Below are 19739 nucleotides of genomic sequence, written 5' to 3'. Positions count from 1 at the left end.
CCAGAGGCCCCGCTGCCCTCACCGGACGCGAGCACGGGCAGCCCTGAGGCGCCTGACCGCTGTGGCAAGGCTGGAAACATCAACCACCAAGCACTTACTTGTACTTAGTTGCCTGCGTTGCTACAGTGACGGAGAATCCAAGAATGCCGGAAGTATTCCTGCAGGTGGGGTACACGTGGTAGCTTAAAGCAAAGGGAGACAAAAAAGTCATTCCACAAGCACAAAAATTCTCCCCTACAAGTTAGAATAGTACTGGCACTTTTTACAAAATAATCTCAGTTATAAAGCCTCAAAATACTCTTTATTCCTATTATTGCCTCCACCAAAGCACTTCAATGTTTTCTCATTTTTAGGAAATCCTTTTAAGCCTCCCAAAGTATTTGTGTTTGTTAATTCCTGCAAACCAGTTCAAACAGAAAGTGATAGACCTGCATCTGTGGAAAGCTTGTTTCAGGTTCTTGGAATAGAGGATGCCTCTGATGGAGTCTTCCACGATGGAAATGAAAACAGGCATGAGCACATGGAACGGAAAACTATTTGGGAAGCGGAAGGAACGACTTTCTGCTCACTAATTCCAAGTTAGCTTACCGGTAATAAATACAAATTTTTTTTAGGAATCTAGAGCAACGAGGCTGAAGTTTGTGTTGAAGGGAGCTCTTGGTTTGATGTGTAATGCTGCTGGTTCAGTTACAATAAGTCAGGAATTAGCCACTGTGCAGGAAGAGGCTTCCAAAGTAAAAATACTAGGGAATGGCAAAAGCAGGTAGACAGGAGCTATGCTGATACCATGGACTCACCCAAGGGTTTGCTTGGTTCTCAGGAAGTCAAAGCAAGGCTCTTCCATGTGCATCTGGAACAGAGTACAAGTGAGTTACAGAAGCAGCGATGCTCCTCTGTAGCCACCCCTGACTGCAACATGGGGTAAAAACGAACTGCTGCCTTTCCAGGCACCCACTTCCCCCACTGAATTAGGAAAGGCTGCAACGTTGCCCTCCATAGCTTCCATCACTCCAGCAGTCTGGGTGTCCTGTCCCAACCACTCAGAGTCTAATCGGGGCGAGCAACACTCCCACCGTCGTGTCATTTAGCCCCACGGCCTTAACTTAGTTCCAGGCGCTGTTTTCAGGGAGGACACTTTCCCGGGTTACGACTACTAAAAACGCCTGCTTGAAAAAGACACAAACACCAACCAACTTACCACAAGCAGCTCCATAAGGGTATATTCCCTTAAGTTTCTGGCACCTGACTAAAAAGAAAATGGAGAAGAATTTAGGGTGATTTCATGGAGTTAAGTGCGACAGTCCAGTCCAGATCAAGGTGGCAGCTGTGACATACAAACCTCAGTGTGGAATGCAGCGTTAAGGACATGACAGTTCACGACAGGAACAGTTGAAAAGCTTTTGGCTTCTGTAGAAGCATGAAAATGGCTTTTGAAGCAGAAGAGTGGGGTTTCACCCAGGACCATAAGATCAGTGGTAGGAAAACTAGGAAATAACTAAGGCAACAAAACCCAGCTGCTACTGCTAGCACAGGCAGAGAGGGGAAGATGCCAGTTTGGAAAGGGAGGAGACAGGCGTGACGACACATTCCTGCACCCCCACGTAGGAAACACCACGTGCTTTGAGAGCCCACCAGGGTTTTAGCCACTGAGGCCAAGAGGATGCATTTGTGCCAGTTTTCACCGCACACTGTAAAATCCCTGTTCCGAGCCTGGCCCTCAAGACTGTGACGTAAATACAAGTACAGCACCAGCAGGTATCAGCGGGAATAAACTTGTACAGACAAAGCTAACACGTTACCTGGTAATAAACTGTCACTTCAGAGTTGGCATCACCTTTGTTGAGAGTTTTCACCTTACAGAGGAGGTGTGCGTTTGGCAGATCCACCACCCGGAACTGAACGGGGCAGGGATGGGCCAGAGGAGCGAACTGCAGCTTTCTGAAAGAAGCACAAACAGCGAAGTGTCAACCTCTTGCTCACAGCTTGGCCAAAAACAACACAGCACCCCAGACGTTCACACGCCCAGACTGACATTATTTTCCTCTTCCCAATACCAGAACAATGTTCTGCTTAAGCTGCCATGATGAATCACTACCTCCAGGGAACACCGGCAGCACCGTATCCAGGATGGGAGAAAACAATTTCTGCACTGCACCCACCCTGAGGCCTTCCTCCAAATAAAGAATCTTAACTTGTTTTTAGTTACCCGGTGAGAACTGTGCTGGAGTCAGAGATACTCACTGAACAACGTAATTCAGAAAATCCTTGGCTTCCTAGGACAGAAAGCACAAACATAAGTTTTAGTTAGAAGAGAATTAGCTCCAATTCACAGGCACACGTTACAGTGCATCGCTTGAGAAAGTGATCTCCAAGCAGAGCACAGCCACGTTTTGGCACGCCACCTATGTCCCGCCGCCTCCCCGAGGACTCGCCCTCTCCCAGGTCCCCCCAGGGACACCTCCACCCTATGCTGCAAAGCAGAACAGAAGTCTCCAATCAGCTTCTTGCACTTTAACTTCCCAGCAGGGAGAGTGCAAAAATAGGAGAAAAGCTTCAGCCATCCCAGCAGTGAGGGATGCACGTGGGAGGCCCCCGTCCTGCACATGAAGTTGGAGTTCTGGGAAGAAGATTCCCAAGCTTGTGGAGTGAACGGAACAAGCAAGTGAAAGATGAAAACTAACGTAGGAGTGACAGGCTCACACACACAGTAGTGTGAAAGCAGCTTAGCAGCAGCAATACAAACATTTTGAACGAAGATTTTTCAACAAATCATGATTAAACTCTCAGGCCGTCTTCTGTCCTGTAGTCCAAGAGGCTACAGCTGACATTGCAAGAACCTGAGCTCCAATAAGACATTACCAAGTTTCCCTTAGGAGGCTTTAAACAGTTTGAGGACAAATGCTGCCAGTTAAGACAAACTTCTTAGGATATATCATATTTGCAGGAGGCTCCTCTCCCTAGCCATACGTATGCACTCATGACGCTGGATTCGTGGAGCTAAGCCCTGTTACAACCCTATTTTAAACAGCTTCGTAGGATTATGTGTGACCTAATCCCAGGGTAGAAGTCTTCAACAGATACTGCAGGTGTTTAATGAGATCAAAGATGACAGACCTTCAGTGAGGTTTACTCAAATCATGCTGGCAATCAACATCCCAGATTAAGATGTAGTTCAAGGGAAGCCTCCCTCTGTAGCACCACCATCAAAAGTTGACAATATCAAATAAATCGATATATCAAACAGTATCAAAAATGGTAGCAACAGTGGAAACAGGCTACAGGCATATTTCCACCACATTTTCCCCTCTCTGCAGTTCACATCCAAATTCCCGAAGAAAACCTCTCTTCAGATGGGCAGTTAAGGGCTCCCCAGTGACCTATCCACACTAGTGCTCCTGAGCAGTTAGTGGTGAAGCTGCCCAGCACCAGCGAGCCTCCAGTTTGCCGGCACCAAAGAGGCAGCAGCTGGCAGGTCAGCGTCAGAGTTGTGGCAACTGCACTTAAGCACGTTTTAAGTCCGAGGTTCAGTAAGGGTCAGCTGCTGAAGCGGTACTTACTTTGCTTGTGAAGTTTCCTTGCACAAGACCCTCCACGAAGAGCTGCGATTTGAAAGCCTTAACAAAGGATGAGAGAGACTCGATGGAAAGGCCGTTCATCAGCGTCTCGTACTTATCTATCATGGACCACCTGCCGTATTCTAAAATCAGGAGACGCACATCCCTGCAGCGCGAGAAGGAAAACAAAATCACAAACCGTCAAGAGCCGTTTCACATAAAAGATCCCATGTCTGACTCAGGAACGTACTGGAGACAGGGAGATGGTAGCCAGAAGCGTTTCTATGGGCTCATTGCCCTCCCTACGCACCCACCGCCGGCGGCAGCTAGCTGGATCTCCCATCTGCCCCCCACGTTTGATACCCTGGTTGCAGAGCCACTCGAGCTCTCTAAGGCACAAGCTAACCTGGAAGAGCCTCCACGAGCACCTGAGCTCTCCGGTTCAACCTCAACACTTAGGGTGCCGCCACCGTTTGCCCTCCCACAGAAACTCACTTGGCCAAGGTCTCAGGTTTGATGAGGATGTTGAAGTATGTCTTCTTCAGCTGCTCTGTTATCATTTCAAAAACTGCTGGAGTAAAGCTGAAGTCAGACAAGTGATCAATGATGAGCTGAAATAGAAGCTGGAAAGAAAACAGTTTCAAGTCATTTTTGGAAAAGATGACCAGTCTAAACCGAATTTTATATAAAGAAAGAAATCCCTATTTATCAACATAAAAAAAGACACAGACTATTACTAAAGCACATTCCTCAATTCTCTCGGACATTCTTCCCTAGACAATTACATACCAAATTACAGTCAGTTTCAAGAGGACAGTATTTTAAAAAAGTGAACGACATAATTTCAATACCCTAAATAAGCAGAGAAGGTTTGGCATTCTGTTGAAACAAACCTGGCCTATACTGTCAACGCTTCTGTACTGGATATTTCAGCTTTTTTCTGTTACAGCTGAGCTTTACGACAGAGCAGTATCTGTGATTAAAAAAGGGGCAGGCTATTTGCATCTCTGGCTTTTTCTGTTCAATCTCACAATAACAGGTCTGATAGATGACTGACAGTTTTGTTAAAGACTCCAGCCAAGCCCTTGCAATGAAGGGCTAAGGAAGCTGGGCTTCGCCTCTCCGCGGAGAGTTACGCTCCAGCCCCTACGTGCCCTCCACCTGGGCCTGCCGTGTCTCGCCCGGCCAGCGGCACGGGAAGGGGAGCAGGTGTCCTCCCGCTCTCATAGCTTTCACCAACTCAGCAAAAAAACCCTGCATCCAAAATGAGCATGTTCGGAAGTTGCATCTCCCAAATCAAACTGTAAACAGAACTATTTTTGAGGTACATTTCTCAGGACAATGTGCAAATAGCGTTAGCTTATAGATAGATGGGTTTTAACATGCTGAAGGAACATGGGAGACTCGCAGCCCCGTTTAAAGATAAAGCTGTTAGAGCTAATGGGAGTACAGGCATTACCTGAAGGAAGGCAGCCAGCCAAAGGTCAGTAATTTGAGCTTGTAAAAGCGAATAAAACTGTATCTTTATAACTTTATGTATTTTTTAACCACATGAAAAAGTGTTTTCTGTATTTCCCTATATCTGAACATATATTCAGTGACAGAAATTTTCCGATTAAAAATACCTCATCTAAACAGTGAAAACTCCAGCCAAGAGAGTTTTCTAAGTCATTCTAATGATACAGAAACTGAATTTTCTAGGCAGCTCAGACAAGCAGCTCAACTACTGCTAGCAGAAAAGCGGCACGCACATGTTCTTAGCAGAGCAGCAGTACTTACAGGTAGTTTATGATTGAATCCTTTCACTCGAACAACTAAGCCATGTTCTCCAGCTACTAGCTTGTATTCCAACTGAGCAACGTCTGCTTCGTAAGCTGGTTCAGCAAGATTGTGGGAAAGGATGTTTACAAATGTATCAAACAATACTATGCTGCATGGAGAAGGGAGTGAAGAGTCAAAAAAAAAAAAAAGGATGGAATAGGAGAGAGAGAAAAAAAATTCAAGGCCAATGAGTTTGATGGTACACATGAGAAGTTCTCCAACAGAAATGAATACTTCAGTAAAATCAGATTCAAAACCAATTTTCACAAAACCTAGAAATATAGAATGCAAACTTCACTTTACTGAGAAAGCACACAAGGCTAGTTAAAAATTACTTTGACGTTAAACTATCCTTTGCACTGAATAAGATTCCAACTTCACATGGTTTAAGATTTTTCAAAAAGCAGGAATTGTAACATGCCAATGCTCAAAATAGTGCATAGTCACACAGAAAATAAGATTTTTATACTTTGTTTAAAGGAATGTGGGACTCCCTCAGTTTTATTTGAAGAAGCTTCTGCTATCCTGAAGATCTGAGTAATGAGACTGCTATTTATTTATTGAGCTATAATGAGAATTGAAATAAAAATAAGCTACAGAGAATGAGGCTGCAAAGTGGGAACTGCACTCTGGTACTTCCAGATTTTTGTTATTGCCGAGACTCCGGTTCAGCATGCAAACCAACAAAGTCCTGATGAAAACATTTATAAAAGCATTCCCAAAGCATTCCTTGTGCAGGTCTCAGCACAATTACAATAAAACCATTATGAAATTTGTTACAAATGACAGCACTAGCCTAAGATTAGCAGAAGGGCTGCATGTGCAGAACTTCAGTCTTGAGGCGCATAACAAACAGCTGGTTCCAAAAGCTGTCGATAGTCTCTTCACCTGCTCCCACGCTGCTGGGTTTGCATATGGCTGCGGACTGCTCTTTTTCTTTACTTGAGCACTTCCTCCTGGTATGTGCACTGCTGCTCTTAACATTAATGTGCCGAAATCTGCACTGGGGAATGACACACCATGCTACTTGCATATGTCTGTCTGCTATAGTACTGCTCTCCTGAAAACCATCCTCATCCAGCTACAGATAAAACCACTACAGAAGTGTAAGAACATGAGGAAAAGTAGCCTGAATTTATTTCACTTTAAAATTTATATTTTCCTGTACTTTTTAGCTACACATGAGAGTTCAATTACTCTGCCAGATAAGCACAAATAACATAATCCTTACTTCTCTGCAGACTGCTGTATCAATGGAGAGATCAGATGAAAACGAACATAAGCTGGTAAGGAGAAAAAGACTTAAATGAGCAATTGTACAAAAAGTGGCAGCTTTCCAAATCCAAATATATTTCTATCAGGTTATTCTTTGGTCATGATTTGAAGATGACATGACCACGACCAAAGAAAACGGTCATTCAGCTACAAACGTATATTTTTACTTATATGAACTCATCACCAAATGTCTTCTCACTTTCAGCCTCAAATCCTCCCTTAAAAATATCAAATATTAGAAAAATAAGGCTGTGCTTTGTAAAATATTAACTCACATGATGGGACCAATATAAAGAAAGGAGAGTTCTAAGAAAATCCCACAAAATGTCTGTTTACCAGACCCAAACAACTGTGACATTCTGCTTGAAAACAGCAAGATGTTTTCCACACATCTCAATTCCAGGTCGCATTTTTCTCTTTCAGTAGAAGAGATTGTAGTTTTTCTAACTAAACATGCATCTTCATTCTCAAGCCTTGGTCCCAGTCACATATTCTGTCTGCCAAACTTCCAGAAGTCAGTATTTTTCAGTAATTTTAACATGAGGTATCAGCAGTACTAGCTACAGAGTAGTTTACCTGCTTCTCTTCTATCCTGGCTGATAAATATATCAAAAAGACTATGGAAGAGCTGATAGTAAGAACTGATTTTAAATGCTGAGCACTGTTACGGGTTACTGCCCTTCAAAAAAAATCCAGCTGTTAAAAATAGGGATTTCCTGCAAGGAAAGCCCTAAGAATCTGGGTGCATTACTGGTAGAGCTGCAATTCCAAACAGTGCTCAGATGAGATGCACAAATTTTGCATGACTGTGTAGCTTGTCCCACACTATGAAAAAGGCAATATCCCTTCCTCCTCTGATGTACAATTTACATTAGAAATGGCAAATCTCGGGGTTACCAAAAAACGAAAATGCAATTTTACCGTGACCCGAAGCTTGCAAGTCACAGCTGAATCTCAGAACTATCTTTTCACGCCACGGGAACATGTATGTGCAGTGCTGTGCATAAGGGGACTCCAATTCACAGCTGGGAGTGGTCATATTTTTAGACAGCTTCTAAGTAAGCTGGCATCTCGATTTTTATAAACTGCCTAAACCAAAAATCTTCCATATCATTGAACAGCTGCACATCTTTATACCCAGACTAAGACAAACCAGAGCCAGGACTGGCAGAAAATCCCTAGACAAACAAGTTCCTGAACGATCAAGGGGAAAAAAGAAAAGCAAACAGATTACAGCTACTAAGACAAAAGTCTGAACACACCTTTCTCGTAGTTAGTCAAAAAGGAGGGTTATACGTGAAATGGCAGGTAAAGCAGCACTCTCACATGAAACACAAGAGGCAAAAAGTAGCAACAAGCCCTGCAGATTACCAGAATTACTCAAGTGCCCATTGCTTCAGAGATTTTTTTTTTCCTTGCAGTTTGTGAAGTAAAATGGAAGCCATTTACCTTTGGGGATTTTGAATTTATCATCCTTCCTGTACCAGAGACAGCCTTGTTGTGTGCTTAACGTTTTGACTGGATATTCTGTCTCAGGGCAGTCAGCAACTTTCAAAGCAAAGTCAGTGGCTAACAAAAGAGCAAAAAAAAAGGAAGTTACTGCATTTCACGGCCACATGAAATGGTCTTAGACATAGGTCTTAGAAGTCATGCAGAGGGTTAAGCAAATAAAGTTCCCCTTCTCAAGTGATAGTTCTCACTGACTGTGTGAGGCCTGCTCTCTTATGATTATCCGATTTATAAACTTGCATCTTAGTCAATTCTCAAACTTATAAATAAAAGAGCATTAAATAAAATGTAGGTGAACATAGTTCACATATTTTTTAATTTACAAAAAAAAAGTTTATGTTTGGATGGAAATAAAGTGTGTCAAAATCTGAGCAAATTCTCAAATAAATTATTGAGGGAAGATTTCATTCATGTTCAGGTGCCTTACCTATGTATTTGTTTTCTTCTGGAAGGTGTAAATCCTGATTTAACTCAAAGTCACTGGCCCATAAGTCACTCCAGTATTTGTCAATATCTATTAAAAAACATGGAATGCATTTTGTTCAACAGGAAGATATTATTCTACTCTCTAGAACATTTGCTTTATCTGTTAGCTTCTATCTCCACAAACATTTGCAGGACAATAGAGTTTCTTTATGTCATCTGGTTCATCATAGCTCTGTCTACATCCCTTCCTAAAGCTCTCTTAGCGCAGGACCAAAGCAGCCCTGTTTAAAAGCAAATCAGGCCCGCATGTGTTCGCAGTCCAGCTAACCAACACGCCTCGTCCTTCACCGTGGTGTTTGTTCCTCTGTTCCGTACTTGAGCAGCCACCAAGAGGAGGGCTCACCGCAGTCCCTCCCTCCTAAAACACACACTGTTGTATTTTGTGCTGTCACCCTTTTAATAGCCCTAGCGCATAAATCAGACATTCTCTTAAGTTTCTCCTGCTGTCTTACTTTCCACACTGTACTGTGTTCCAAACCACTTCTCTTTTAGATGACACTGGCCCTCGTTGGCAGCAGATAGCAAAACAAGGTTGGCTCTCTGAGGTGTGAGCTGGTTAAGGGCATCAGCAATGATCTGCAAGTTCAAGATAATGCTTCAGTTCAAATGCAACTCTGGCTCTGCCTGACCCTGCTAAGAGTTCTTAATCTGAACACATGAAGAACAAGACATTATAAGCTTAAAGAGAGATTTGGTTTCTCAGTAAAGCAAGTGTGATCCAATTAATGCAAAAAATGTGCCCCAGTATGCCTACGTTTTCCCTTCACCAAAACACACAATTAGAGTTCAAAGAATATTTACCTCAGGCTTGTATTCAAAGAGGAGCTGGTCTCCTGTCAAAAAATCCTCCTTCTGAAACAACTGCATGTTCTCACAAAGGCTTTCCACATAGTCAACTGGATCTGTCTGTAAATAATTAAATAAAGTTTTTTTTTTTTAACATAATCAGGAAAGTAGAATACCAACTTTGTGCAGACAAGAGCTTGAGTGGTCAGCTATGTGAGCATGGGTTGCAAGCTGTTTGTTACTGCATTTAGTTTTAGTTATTAAACCAAATATATTTCATAACCCTATCTAATGCTCAAGACTCCTCTGAGAATCCTGAGACATCAGAGACATCATCTTTACAGAAGAAACAGCCTTTAGCATGTGCTTATAGTCAGTAAATCTGCCAAGTTAAAATTCCAGTAGAATGAGCTCCTTGCCTCTGGGGAAGGCAAGTGAGCCCAGCAATTCAGGATCTAAAGTGATATGGAACCTAGAAAAAGCTGAGGAGCTGCATGGGCATCTCTCTGATTCTGCTCCGCCCCCAGGTTCTCTGGGATGATGTGCATCCGGAGAAGGAAAGCATCCTCCTATTTGGACATGAAAGTACAGACTGTCTTTTAGCTGTGTAAGACTCAGTTTCAACATTATCAAGTGGCCAGAAAGGCAGGAGTCTTAATAGTTGGTGTTTCCTCAGTGTGAACTGTATTTTCTGTACCCTACCTGACTTGATACGGGGAAGTACGTATTGTATTAGAGCAGTGTAGCAGTTTTGGGAGCATAAAAGTTTAGCTTGGAGTATCAAAAAGAATCAAGATGACTAATGCGAAGCTTTCAGTACTACAGAGCTTCATCTTGATGAAGTCAAAATTCAAATAGGACAACCTCCTTTGCAGTGATCAGAGATCGAACATAAAAGTGTGTGTAGGACAACAGATGGTCTTGCTATGTCCGATATTAAATAGCCAGCCTTTAGAGATATTAAGTTTTAGCTGTTCTCTACTGTTCATGGGGAAAGCTTTTGTTAGGAGATGCTAGTTAGTTCCAATTTTATAACAGATGCATTTTGCTAATGAATTCATAGAAGCTGTATTCTGCTAAAAAAAAAAAAAAAAAGCACCTTTAAAAGATGCACCTGTAACTGGTTATAAACTTCTTCCTATCAAAAAAACTGCTAGTCTATTATATATTATTCAAGGGTGTTGGTAGTAGTCCTTGCTGACTGCATCACTTGCAAATACCACTTTCTGCCAGTATGTGAAGGTCACTGAAGATACTCCATAGTCCTGATCTGCCATTTTGAAGGCAATTACAGATGCAAGGATTAAAAAAAAAACACCCCCCCCCCCAGCATTTCTATGATCCTGATGCTCACAGCAGAGTGGCAGGTCTTCAAGTCTCTGAAAAGACTTAGAGCATCTGGAAAGAATTAAGATTTCTTTATACACCAACAGAAAACAGTGGATGCATACCTGTTCCTGGTAGTGAAATTCATTAGCTTCAATCTTCTGAATTTCTTCCCATATTCTATAAAGGAGGTGGGAAAGGATAAAAGTGGATTTCCTCCATTACCCCACCACATTTATTAAGAAATTGAAAAAAAAAAAAACCTTTCAGGAAAGGCATCAAGATTGAGTTTCTCTACAGCAACTCTTTCAGGTACAAAACCTAGATATCAATCTTACACACATACAACTCCTTCCATCTTTGGCATCCAGTACCTACTTTCCAAAGAGGGACAGATACAACCACAAATTGTCAAAATCTGGTATCAAATTAACATAAAGGCTAACACCAGAACACCACATTCCTGACTTCCAGAGACCTGTCTCAACAGCTGTACCTCACTATCGGTTATTATTTATTTAAATCAATGCAACTTTACTTTTTACACCTTACATTTACACTACTTTAGCTTAATAAAATTAAGATTCAGGTCACAATAAATCAATCTAAAAGCTCCAGGAAGTAAGAATAAACATTTCACAAACTGTTTTTTAAACTTACATAGTTTAAATAACTTACAAAGTTAAATAGATACGTCTTTCCCACCAAAAGGTATACACACTACAAATAAAAGGCTAATGGAGAGGAAACTCTCAGCAGTAGCTGATGTGATGTGAAATTCTTACCTTTTATCTGGCCCTCTTTTCTGCAACATCTTCAGATACTGAAATACAACATGTGCAACCTGCAGACAGAAAGGAATTGATTAACTTTTCCAGAGGTTAGGAAAACAGTAAAAAAAAAAAAAAAACAAGTTGCAGTAAGCCATACCTCATAAAAGTGTTTGTAACCTTCATCAGTCAAAGTCACAGAAATGCTGAAGATGGAGTAAGTAGAATTCTGTTCAAACCCTGTCTCACCATTTCCTCCATATAATGCAAGAGCCCAAAATCTATGGAAGAGTTAAACACGTGTTGCCCATTTCAGCTTTACTTAAGTTTAATTGCAATTAGCATATTACAGTTTTACTTCTACAGTTTCCAATCTGTTTATAGTTTACACAAAGTTTTTCAGCTAGGATGTGAACTCTAGGATACAGAATTTAAGACAAAGAGTCAAAAAGCTAAGCTGTCTTCAGTAGAATGCTTAAAAATCAGTCACAGATGCCAGTGGTCCATGGACCAAATGCAGATCAGAAACCACTTATTTCTTACTTGGGACTATACAAAATGCTGATATAAAAAGTTAGATCTGGCCTGATTAGTATTTATCTTGGAAAAAATACAGTTCACCTTCAGTTTAATCATAGTAAATCAATTAACTATTATGCCTGGAAAAATACATACTTTTTCCTAAGAAAAGAAAGAACACTGCCTTTGCCTTCATGTCCCACCAACCAGGAAATATAATGAAGTGGCTTCACTCTAAAAAGAAATAAAATAATAATAATAAAAAAAGGAGTGAAATGCCAAGAGATAGTATTTGTCACAGGAAGAATTCAAATCATTACACAAATGACTATACTATACGCTGTTTCTTCACGAGAAGTATTCCACTTGCTGGAGTAACAAGATAACAAGTTAGAGATGTGGGAGTTCAGAATATGACAACTAACATGAGTCAGTGATGAACGACATTAAATAGGTTGTCTGCCAATCCACTGAATTTATGCAAGAACTGTATCCGCATAAACTTAATTCATTTTAAATACATTCCCCATACTGAATGAAAGTCAACTGTAACACCAATAAGTAAGATTCTTTGGTTTGTTGTGAAAGTCACTAAACATATTCTCAACATAAACATTGCACAAGGAAAACGCATCTCCACCTTACCTGTAATACTGCTCTTGTGGAGGAAGTGCCCAGGTGATACTCAATGAATGAACTTTCCTGATTGGAATAACTGAATAGAAAGAAATTTAATGAATGTAAATACATGATTAGGAGTAAATAAGAGATTTAATATAACACAGAAAGAGAAGTGAAAAAAATTATTCAGAAACACTTAGAACTAATTCTGCAAAATATCTATATCCCTGTAAAACACAGAGGATATCTAAACCTACGTATTCAGAACATTCAGACAAATCTGCTTTACTCACCTCTGTAAAGCTTGTGAAATTCTGGTGTGTCAAAAGGCTGAGTCAGATGGCCAAAGCTTGGTTTGGGTAAACCACTTGAAAAGAAAATTAAAGTGTGGATGTTAGTGGCAAGGATTCAAGGCTGTGCTGAGATAATCCCAGGAAGGTTAGCATCCATGGGGCTGACGTGACAGAGGCGGTGCCCCAGGCAACCAGAAAATGCCTCTTAACAAAGGGTGCAGCCCAGGATCCGCCCAGCCCAAACTGGAAGGGAACCTGGCATTCACTTGTGCTCTGCCCACACAACAGAGCTTACTGGTAATTACCCCAGATTTAGGTCAGCAACTCCTCCCTCTCCTTCTGTCCAAGGCAGTGGCAACCCAAGGCTTGCTTCTGTAACCAAACACAGCAACAAGCTTCTGGAGCTGGCCCTAGGTCACGGGACTGCCTTGTCAAGAAGCAGGAACAGGAGGAGGACAGCAGTGGGGAAAAACAAATGTGGCTCTATGTGGCATTAGACCTTCACAAGTGCATTCCCACCACAGAAATAAGTATCTTGCAAAAGTAGAAAATGAAAGGAGAAATAAAATGCTTTTTCTAAGCAAGGGAAGTTTTTTGCAGAAATCCCACTTCAGACAGCACATTGGATTGAATTATTAAAAAAAAAGATCAAGTCCTAATCAGTTGGCACTCTAAAGATGAAACTTAAATAAATCAAAGTGGTATCTTGAACAGGAATTTTACTGGTAAGTATTTTTGTCACAAAATAAATACAAAAAATGTAAAATGATCCTCTATGTTTGAATGGTTCTATCATAACATTAAGGCATCAGCACAGATTAAAAAAACACTACTGCAAGTTAGCATCATACAGCTTACAGGCTAAATAATTGCTATGCACAAGTCTTCCTGAAGCAATTAAAGACAGTTTTTAACTTTCCAAGTTGTACTTTTTTTCTGGATGAGGATAAACAAATATTAAATAACACCTCTGCTAGGGGATTTTTTTAAAACCTATCATTTTGAGCACTGTACCCAGGGAATTCTACAGTTTGTAACATCATTTTGCATCACAAGAATCTTACTTATTTGGGATTTCAGAGAAGATTTCTGTCACCCACTTTTCCAATGTATCCAGTGTTTCTAACAAGGAGAGAAAAAAGAAAGTTAGAAATTAATTTCATTAAAAATTAAGATTATTTACCTTACCTCACCAGTCAAGTTACTTTAAAGAGGCTACAAGTCAGCATATTTTAACATTGGCAAACTGGTTCAAAGCTCGTTTGAACCAGTTCTTAAAATTCACTAGATTATATCTTTAGTTATACCCCTGGTTTTGAATATACTTCTAGTATCTCAGGGCTGAGACAATTGGGATTTAAAGCTTGGTACCATCTGGTACGACTGTGAGAAAGAATTACCAACTTAGGAATTTGCAAAATCATCACTACACGCTAGATTCCATCACTTCAAATCTAGTGCATATACAGCAGTTTGTGCACCTAAGCACAATCCTGCAGTGCTAAGAACTCCATCCATCCACTCTCTTTTCTAAACGAAATGTTTCAAGAACTAGTTTATTTTTTAAAAAAGACCAATCGGAGAATTGTGTACAAACCAGAATTCTGTATTCAAAAAGTGAATTCAAAAAGCACAAACCAAACCTGAATTTACTCAGCTATTTATTTTCACCATAGCTCTCAAGTACATGCTTAAAAATATACAAATTGCTTAGAAATTAGTCTCAGAAGAAACTAACCATAGGTTTGAAGTGCTTTGCCTCAATGAAACCCAAGGTCATTTACACAGCACTTTTCAGTCTATGGGGAAACAGTCTTAGAGCCACTGTTTTCCACAGAGTTTTATTTTAAAGTCTCTCTTGAAAAAGACCTATACAAAAGAGCAAGACAACTGGGACACCCAGTCTCAGTCTCTCCATCATTTTCTGTCGAGGTTCACTGTTGACTGCAGAAAAAGCAGCAGTATTAAGTCATTTAAGTGCTATGATTCTATGTTCCTATGAGTGTTTGTTTAAAAGTATACCTTTGAGACTTCACCCTCCATGCTACTCTGCAACCCATTCATCGGTTTCAGTTAAAAGTTTCTCAAGAAGTGGCAGGATGGCAGTAACACAGCACAACTGCATAAGCCTCCTTTCATCAGGAAGCCAGGCTAAAATCTATATATAAACACCTCCTGCAGGACAGGACAATCCACCGAAATGTCTTGGGCTACAGCTAAGCTAGAGCCAAAACTACTACTCCAAAGACAGCAAAGAACTTCTTTTTAAGGAACAGCTGGTGTTACCTTTAGACTGAACAACTAAAGTCATGTAGTGAGCAGAGTAATGACGCTGCCAGAAGTCCCTCAGTCTGGTGTAGGTATCAATATTGTTCATTTTAGGCTCATGTTTGAGTGTATCTGCATTACCTGTAAACGTAAAAAAAGTGGTTAGCTATCTGGATACTGGCTATGTCAAGGCCAGATACACCTGGCAACCTGGCACTTCTTTTCCTCTGCTGTCACATAGTCTATGCCTGGATTCCTTGTACAAAAAGAGGTCTCATGTACGCATGTATGTGGAATGGAGGAAAGAACAGCAAATTATAGTGCCAAATGTCGGCAAAGCTGAATGCATGCCCACATCCCATATAGTAACAGGAGCTAGGATTTCTGTAGTAAGTACATCAAATATAATCGTTAGAAATTTGGAATTAAAGGAATGTTAACTTAAATTTAACTTCTTCCAATTTCTAGTTCCTATTATAAGGGCAGTTGATATTTCTACAACAAGAGAGGACAAAGTACTTCTACATATCAGGTCACCCATACTATGTACTACACAGCTCTGTGTATGTTGCCAGCTGTTGTTCCCCCCATGCAAATTTCAAAACAGGGGAGTAAAAAGCATTTAAAGGAGGAAGAAAAATATGATGTTTACTATGTGCCACTACAGGACTTCATAAAAATTATCTACATTTCAAAGTGGTCCATCTCTATTACCTATCATACATGGCAATTTATTTCTAGCAGCATCATAAGCATGAGGGAACTAAGACTCTGGAATGTATCATCCAGGATAGGAAGGTCAAATTTCCATTCTACTCCATTCAGATGGCTGTGAAGGTCCACTTCTGCAACCTCAACAATTAAATATTTATTTTGAGAAGTTTCCTTAGATTCAAATCCAGAAATATTTTATCTTTCTAGGGTATTTTAATAGAAAAAACAAGCTTAAGCAAGACAGAGATGACTCAGAGAACACTACCTTTACACTTACAAAAAATTACAATGATTATAAGCCTAAGGCAATCTAGATTTAACATCAGCAAAAAGTAGTACTAGAATGAAAAGCATCTTAAATGAAGGCAGCTGCTTTTATTCCCAAGTGCTACACTGTTAAATGAAAAAGTGTTCTCGTGCATTTGAGCAAGCCTAGTGTTTGCTGTGATAAAAGATGCTCTAACTAAAGAGGCATTAAGTAGTCATTTTTATATTTTTATAGCATTAATGAAGAACTTACCCCAAAAAAATTTCTTCATAGGATGTCCAGGCCTGGCAAGACTCCCAAATAGCATCTCCTTTCTGTTTGCATCAGAGGGTCTTGCTAGCTGATACTCTGTTAAATTAAAGAATTTGCAATGTCATGCATCAAAATTTGAGGTCAGGTTCCCACGCAAAACAAAATCACTTTGAAAAGGAGACACACCACATAGACACAGCCTGCAATATTTTTGTTTTCATGGATGATGAAGTGTAAGAAACATGACTTGCTAGTAATAATTAAGATAAAAAGTCAAGAGAAGTGAAATACCTTAGCTCATTGCTGAGAAACAAAGCAAAGGGTAAGTAGAGGAAGCATGTAAAGCCCAAATCTGTCCTGTCTGAACACACTAAAATTCTGTTAAGTTCAATAGGAATATAAGGCCATCAATTTTCTACAGAGTCAGGCTCTGCAGGAAGGGCCAGAGAACAACTACAGATCTGCTTCTCTCTTCATATAATACAACTAACAACAAAATAACAAAATTGGAAATTGAAAGCAGAGCAAGAGAATTTCCAATATTCCAGTTTCACAGTCAGTTGACACAGATCTGAATACTGGCATCCATCAAAAAGCAAGAATTCACCTTCTGCAACTGCAAGTTCCTGTTCCTGTCTTTGCTGGTAGTAAGAATCATGCAGAGCAGAGCTGAAAACTAATTCTTTTGGCTGGGTCAAACTGCAGCCAGTTCAGCAAGCTGATGCAGTTTACTGGGTGTCAATACAACAGAAGGAGTGGAACAGCATAATGAAGCTAGAAGCGAAGGTTAGTTTACACAGCTAAAGAAACCATAGCTGAAATTACAAGAAAACTCTCTGTTTGTATTAGCATTTCTTTAAATTCAAAGATCCAATTGCCTGCTTTTTCTTTTCAGTGGAAAAAGGATGAAAAAGTAAAACTTGGAATACATATTTGAACCTGTTATATCTGCCAATAGCAGTTTTATCTCCAGACCATCTTTAAAATTCACTCTTTTCGGTATTCATTATATATCGTACAATAAATCAACACTCAATTCTAAGCCAGGTTCAATTTCCTTCTGTGAATCAGAATCATGTGAATCCATAGTTATTACAGGTGTAAGGATTAGGAGATAAAAGTACCATCACCCCTACTCTCTGTATTACCTCTACAGAGAGCTGGAGAAACCGCTGGGGGCTAGACTGGAGCTACAGGCATGTTGTTGGCCAAAAAGTATCCGTATGACCCTTTAATTGTCTTACTGGTTGCTGCCAAACAACCTAAAATAATTAATTTCCGATTAGAGAAAAGAGATGGTAAATTCTCTCAGTGATGGCACTACATTCAGTGCCTCTCCCCTAAACAGCCACCAATATACATGAAATTTAAACAGAAATCTAGGAGTTTAATCCCTTTGTCAAGCTGAATGAACTATGACAGAAGGGATCAGAAGCGGAGCTAACAAACAATGTTGTCATATAGGTATCATTTCTTTAAGATAGATAAACAGATAAAAGAAACTCTTACCACTGTCTACAGCCTCGACTTCTCGATCTATTGCATCCCTGATCATTAGTGGGTGAATAAAGAATTGTGCCCACCTATGAAAGAGAAAAATTTGTATGCTTGTCTTCAGTGTCTATTAAGCAAGGCAAAAACAAACAAAAGAAACCCAACATCTACTATTTTTTGTTTATAAAACTGTTCGACTTATTACAAATTATGTAATTCTGGACTGTATTGCCGTAAAGAAAGGTAATGCCACTTCTGTGATAGCTTCAAAAACCAAAGGGCAAGGCCCCTCTGCTCCATAATGTGGCAGTGAATTGTTTGGATATGGTAGGATTTAATACTAAAAGATGCAGGGTTATCTGCCTTTACACCCTGAGAATGATCATACCAGATCAGACAAGTGATCCATCTAGTCTGGTTCCTGTCTCCAAGAGTGGCCAGTATCAGATGCTTCAGAGGAAAAATGCAAGAATCCTCAACTGTTCATTATGAACAACATGACCATAGGGAAAGTTTCTTCCTAACTCCAGGCAACAAATAGTTGATTTATGCCCTGAAACATAAGTTTTTATATCCATTACGATTTTATTATCTAATACAAATGTGAACGTTGTTTTCCAGATACATGTTTTCTCCTGTACCCTTGTAGAACAGAACAACAGAAAGGGACAGGGAGCAGTGACTGCACATTCTGTGTAAGGCTGTCCAATAATCTTTATATTTCATCTGTATTATTTTTAACGCTGCACTGGACTTACTGAAGCAAAAGGTTAACAGGAATACGTTATTGACTGAGTTCTACGGCTACATGATCCATTAAGCTAAAGACTGTTCCATTTTACTGATTTGAAATGTGATATCTTTCAATTTCTTTAATTTCAAAATTGCTTGAATAGCAGAAATCATAAGCATTCATTAAACTTCTTTGTATGAGATGTTATCTAATAAAACTCCTAATTTCTGTTTCCCTTCTACTAAGTGAGCTCTACTGACAAATCACAATAACATTTTTAGGTTCTCCTGTACTTTTGAATTTCTAAAAGCTAGACTAATCTGCAAATGAAAGTCAAATTTGGCCCAATACGGAAGACTTAAGCAATACTTGGTAAAATGTGCACATACCAGTTTTTGGCTTCATCAGAGGAATGCATTTTAATGAAAGCACATTCACAGTGGAGTCAACTCTCCTCCTGAGACACTGCACAGCATCAGGCATACTCAGCTGACATGCCCCCATGAACAAGTAATTTCCTCTCACAGAAAGAAACTAATCAGACATGTGTTGCCTAGGTACAGGTTTTGTCCTAACATAGCCTGTGGCACAAATGAGTAAGTAAAGTACTTCCTGGCAGGAGATCCATACCTTGCTGAATAACTTGCATTGCCAGATGTATCCTTTTGAGGCAAACATTGTAACACAACATTCAAGGCTTCCTCTCCTTGATAAACTAGCTTCAGACAGGAAACAACCCCCCTCCCCCACCTCTATCCAGATAGCTATGTCAAGGGATGCGTCACTAAAGATTCTGGGGCCATTTCCCCTCTGAGCAGTTGTCACATTGAATAAACTAGTAATTTTGATGACAGAACACCTTAAGAGTGGTAAAGCAATCAAAAAGCTATGTGCATTAAGACATATGGTCCTCACACATAGATTCTACGTAATCATACAGCAGCTGTACAGCTACTAACTCAAAACCCAGTAAAATATCCAAAGAAAAATTGTATTTCCTTATGTTCAGCATGCTATGTTGTAGTACAAGGATCTATGGAAGTTCAGCAA

At 40.1% G+C, this 19739-nt stretch overlaps 1 protein-coding gene across 1 annotated transcript in view; it reads right to left on the bottom strand.

Annotated features, from left to right (window-relative positions):
• The window catches only part of NRDC (nardilysin convertase), a 31821-nt gene that overhangs the window by 4597 nt on the left and 7485 nt on the right, over nt 1–19739 (bottom strand). The window contains exons 5-27 of the mRNA XM_062581855.1: nt 17972–18045; nt 16463–16558; nt 15247–15369; nt 14025–14082; nt 12961–13034; nt 12692–12761; nt 12203–12280; nt 11688–11808; nt 11543–11601; nt 10883–10937; nt 9447–9551; nt 9098–9221; nt 8587–8673; nt 8100–8219; nt 6607–6658; nt 5334–5484; nt 4050–4177; nt 3558–3720; nt 2242–2273; nt 1800–1938; nt 1199–1246; nt 798–850; nt 99–182 (exon numbers count right to left, since the gene is read on the bottom strand). Of these exons, the coding sequence (XP_062437839.1) occupies nt 99–182; nt 798–850; nt 1199–1246; nt 1800–1938; nt 2242–2273; nt 3558–3720; nt 4050–4177; nt 5334–5484; nt 6607–6658; nt 8100–8219; nt 8587–8673; nt 9098–9221; nt 9447–9551; nt 10883–10937; nt 11543–11601; nt 11688–11808; nt 12203–12280; nt 12692–12761; nt 12961–13034; nt 14025–14082; nt 15247–15369; nt 16463–16558; nt 17972–18045 (2094 nt within the window). The remainder of the gene's footprint in view (nt 1–98; nt 183–797; nt 851–1198; nt 1247–1799; nt 1939–2241; nt 2274–3557; nt 3721–4049; nt 4178–5333; nt 5485–6606; nt 6659–8099; nt 8220–8586; nt 8674–9097; nt 9222–9446; nt 9552–10882; nt 10938–11542; nt 11602–11687; nt 11809–12202; nt 12281–12691; nt 12762–12960; nt 13035–14024; nt 14083–15246; nt 15370–16462; nt 16559–17971; nt 18046–19739) is intronic.

This window comes from Rhea pennata, chromosome 8 (genome assembly GCF_028389875.1).
Source record: "Rhea pennata isolate bPtePen1 chromosome 8, bPtePen1.pri, whole genome shotgun sequence".
NCBI classification, from domain to species: domain Eukaryota; kingdom Metazoa; phylum Chordata; class Aves; order Rheiformes; family Rheidae; genus Rhea; species Rhea pennata.
Note: the sequence above shows the minus strand (reverse complement) of the source record. Positions and strands in the feature narration are given on the sequence as shown.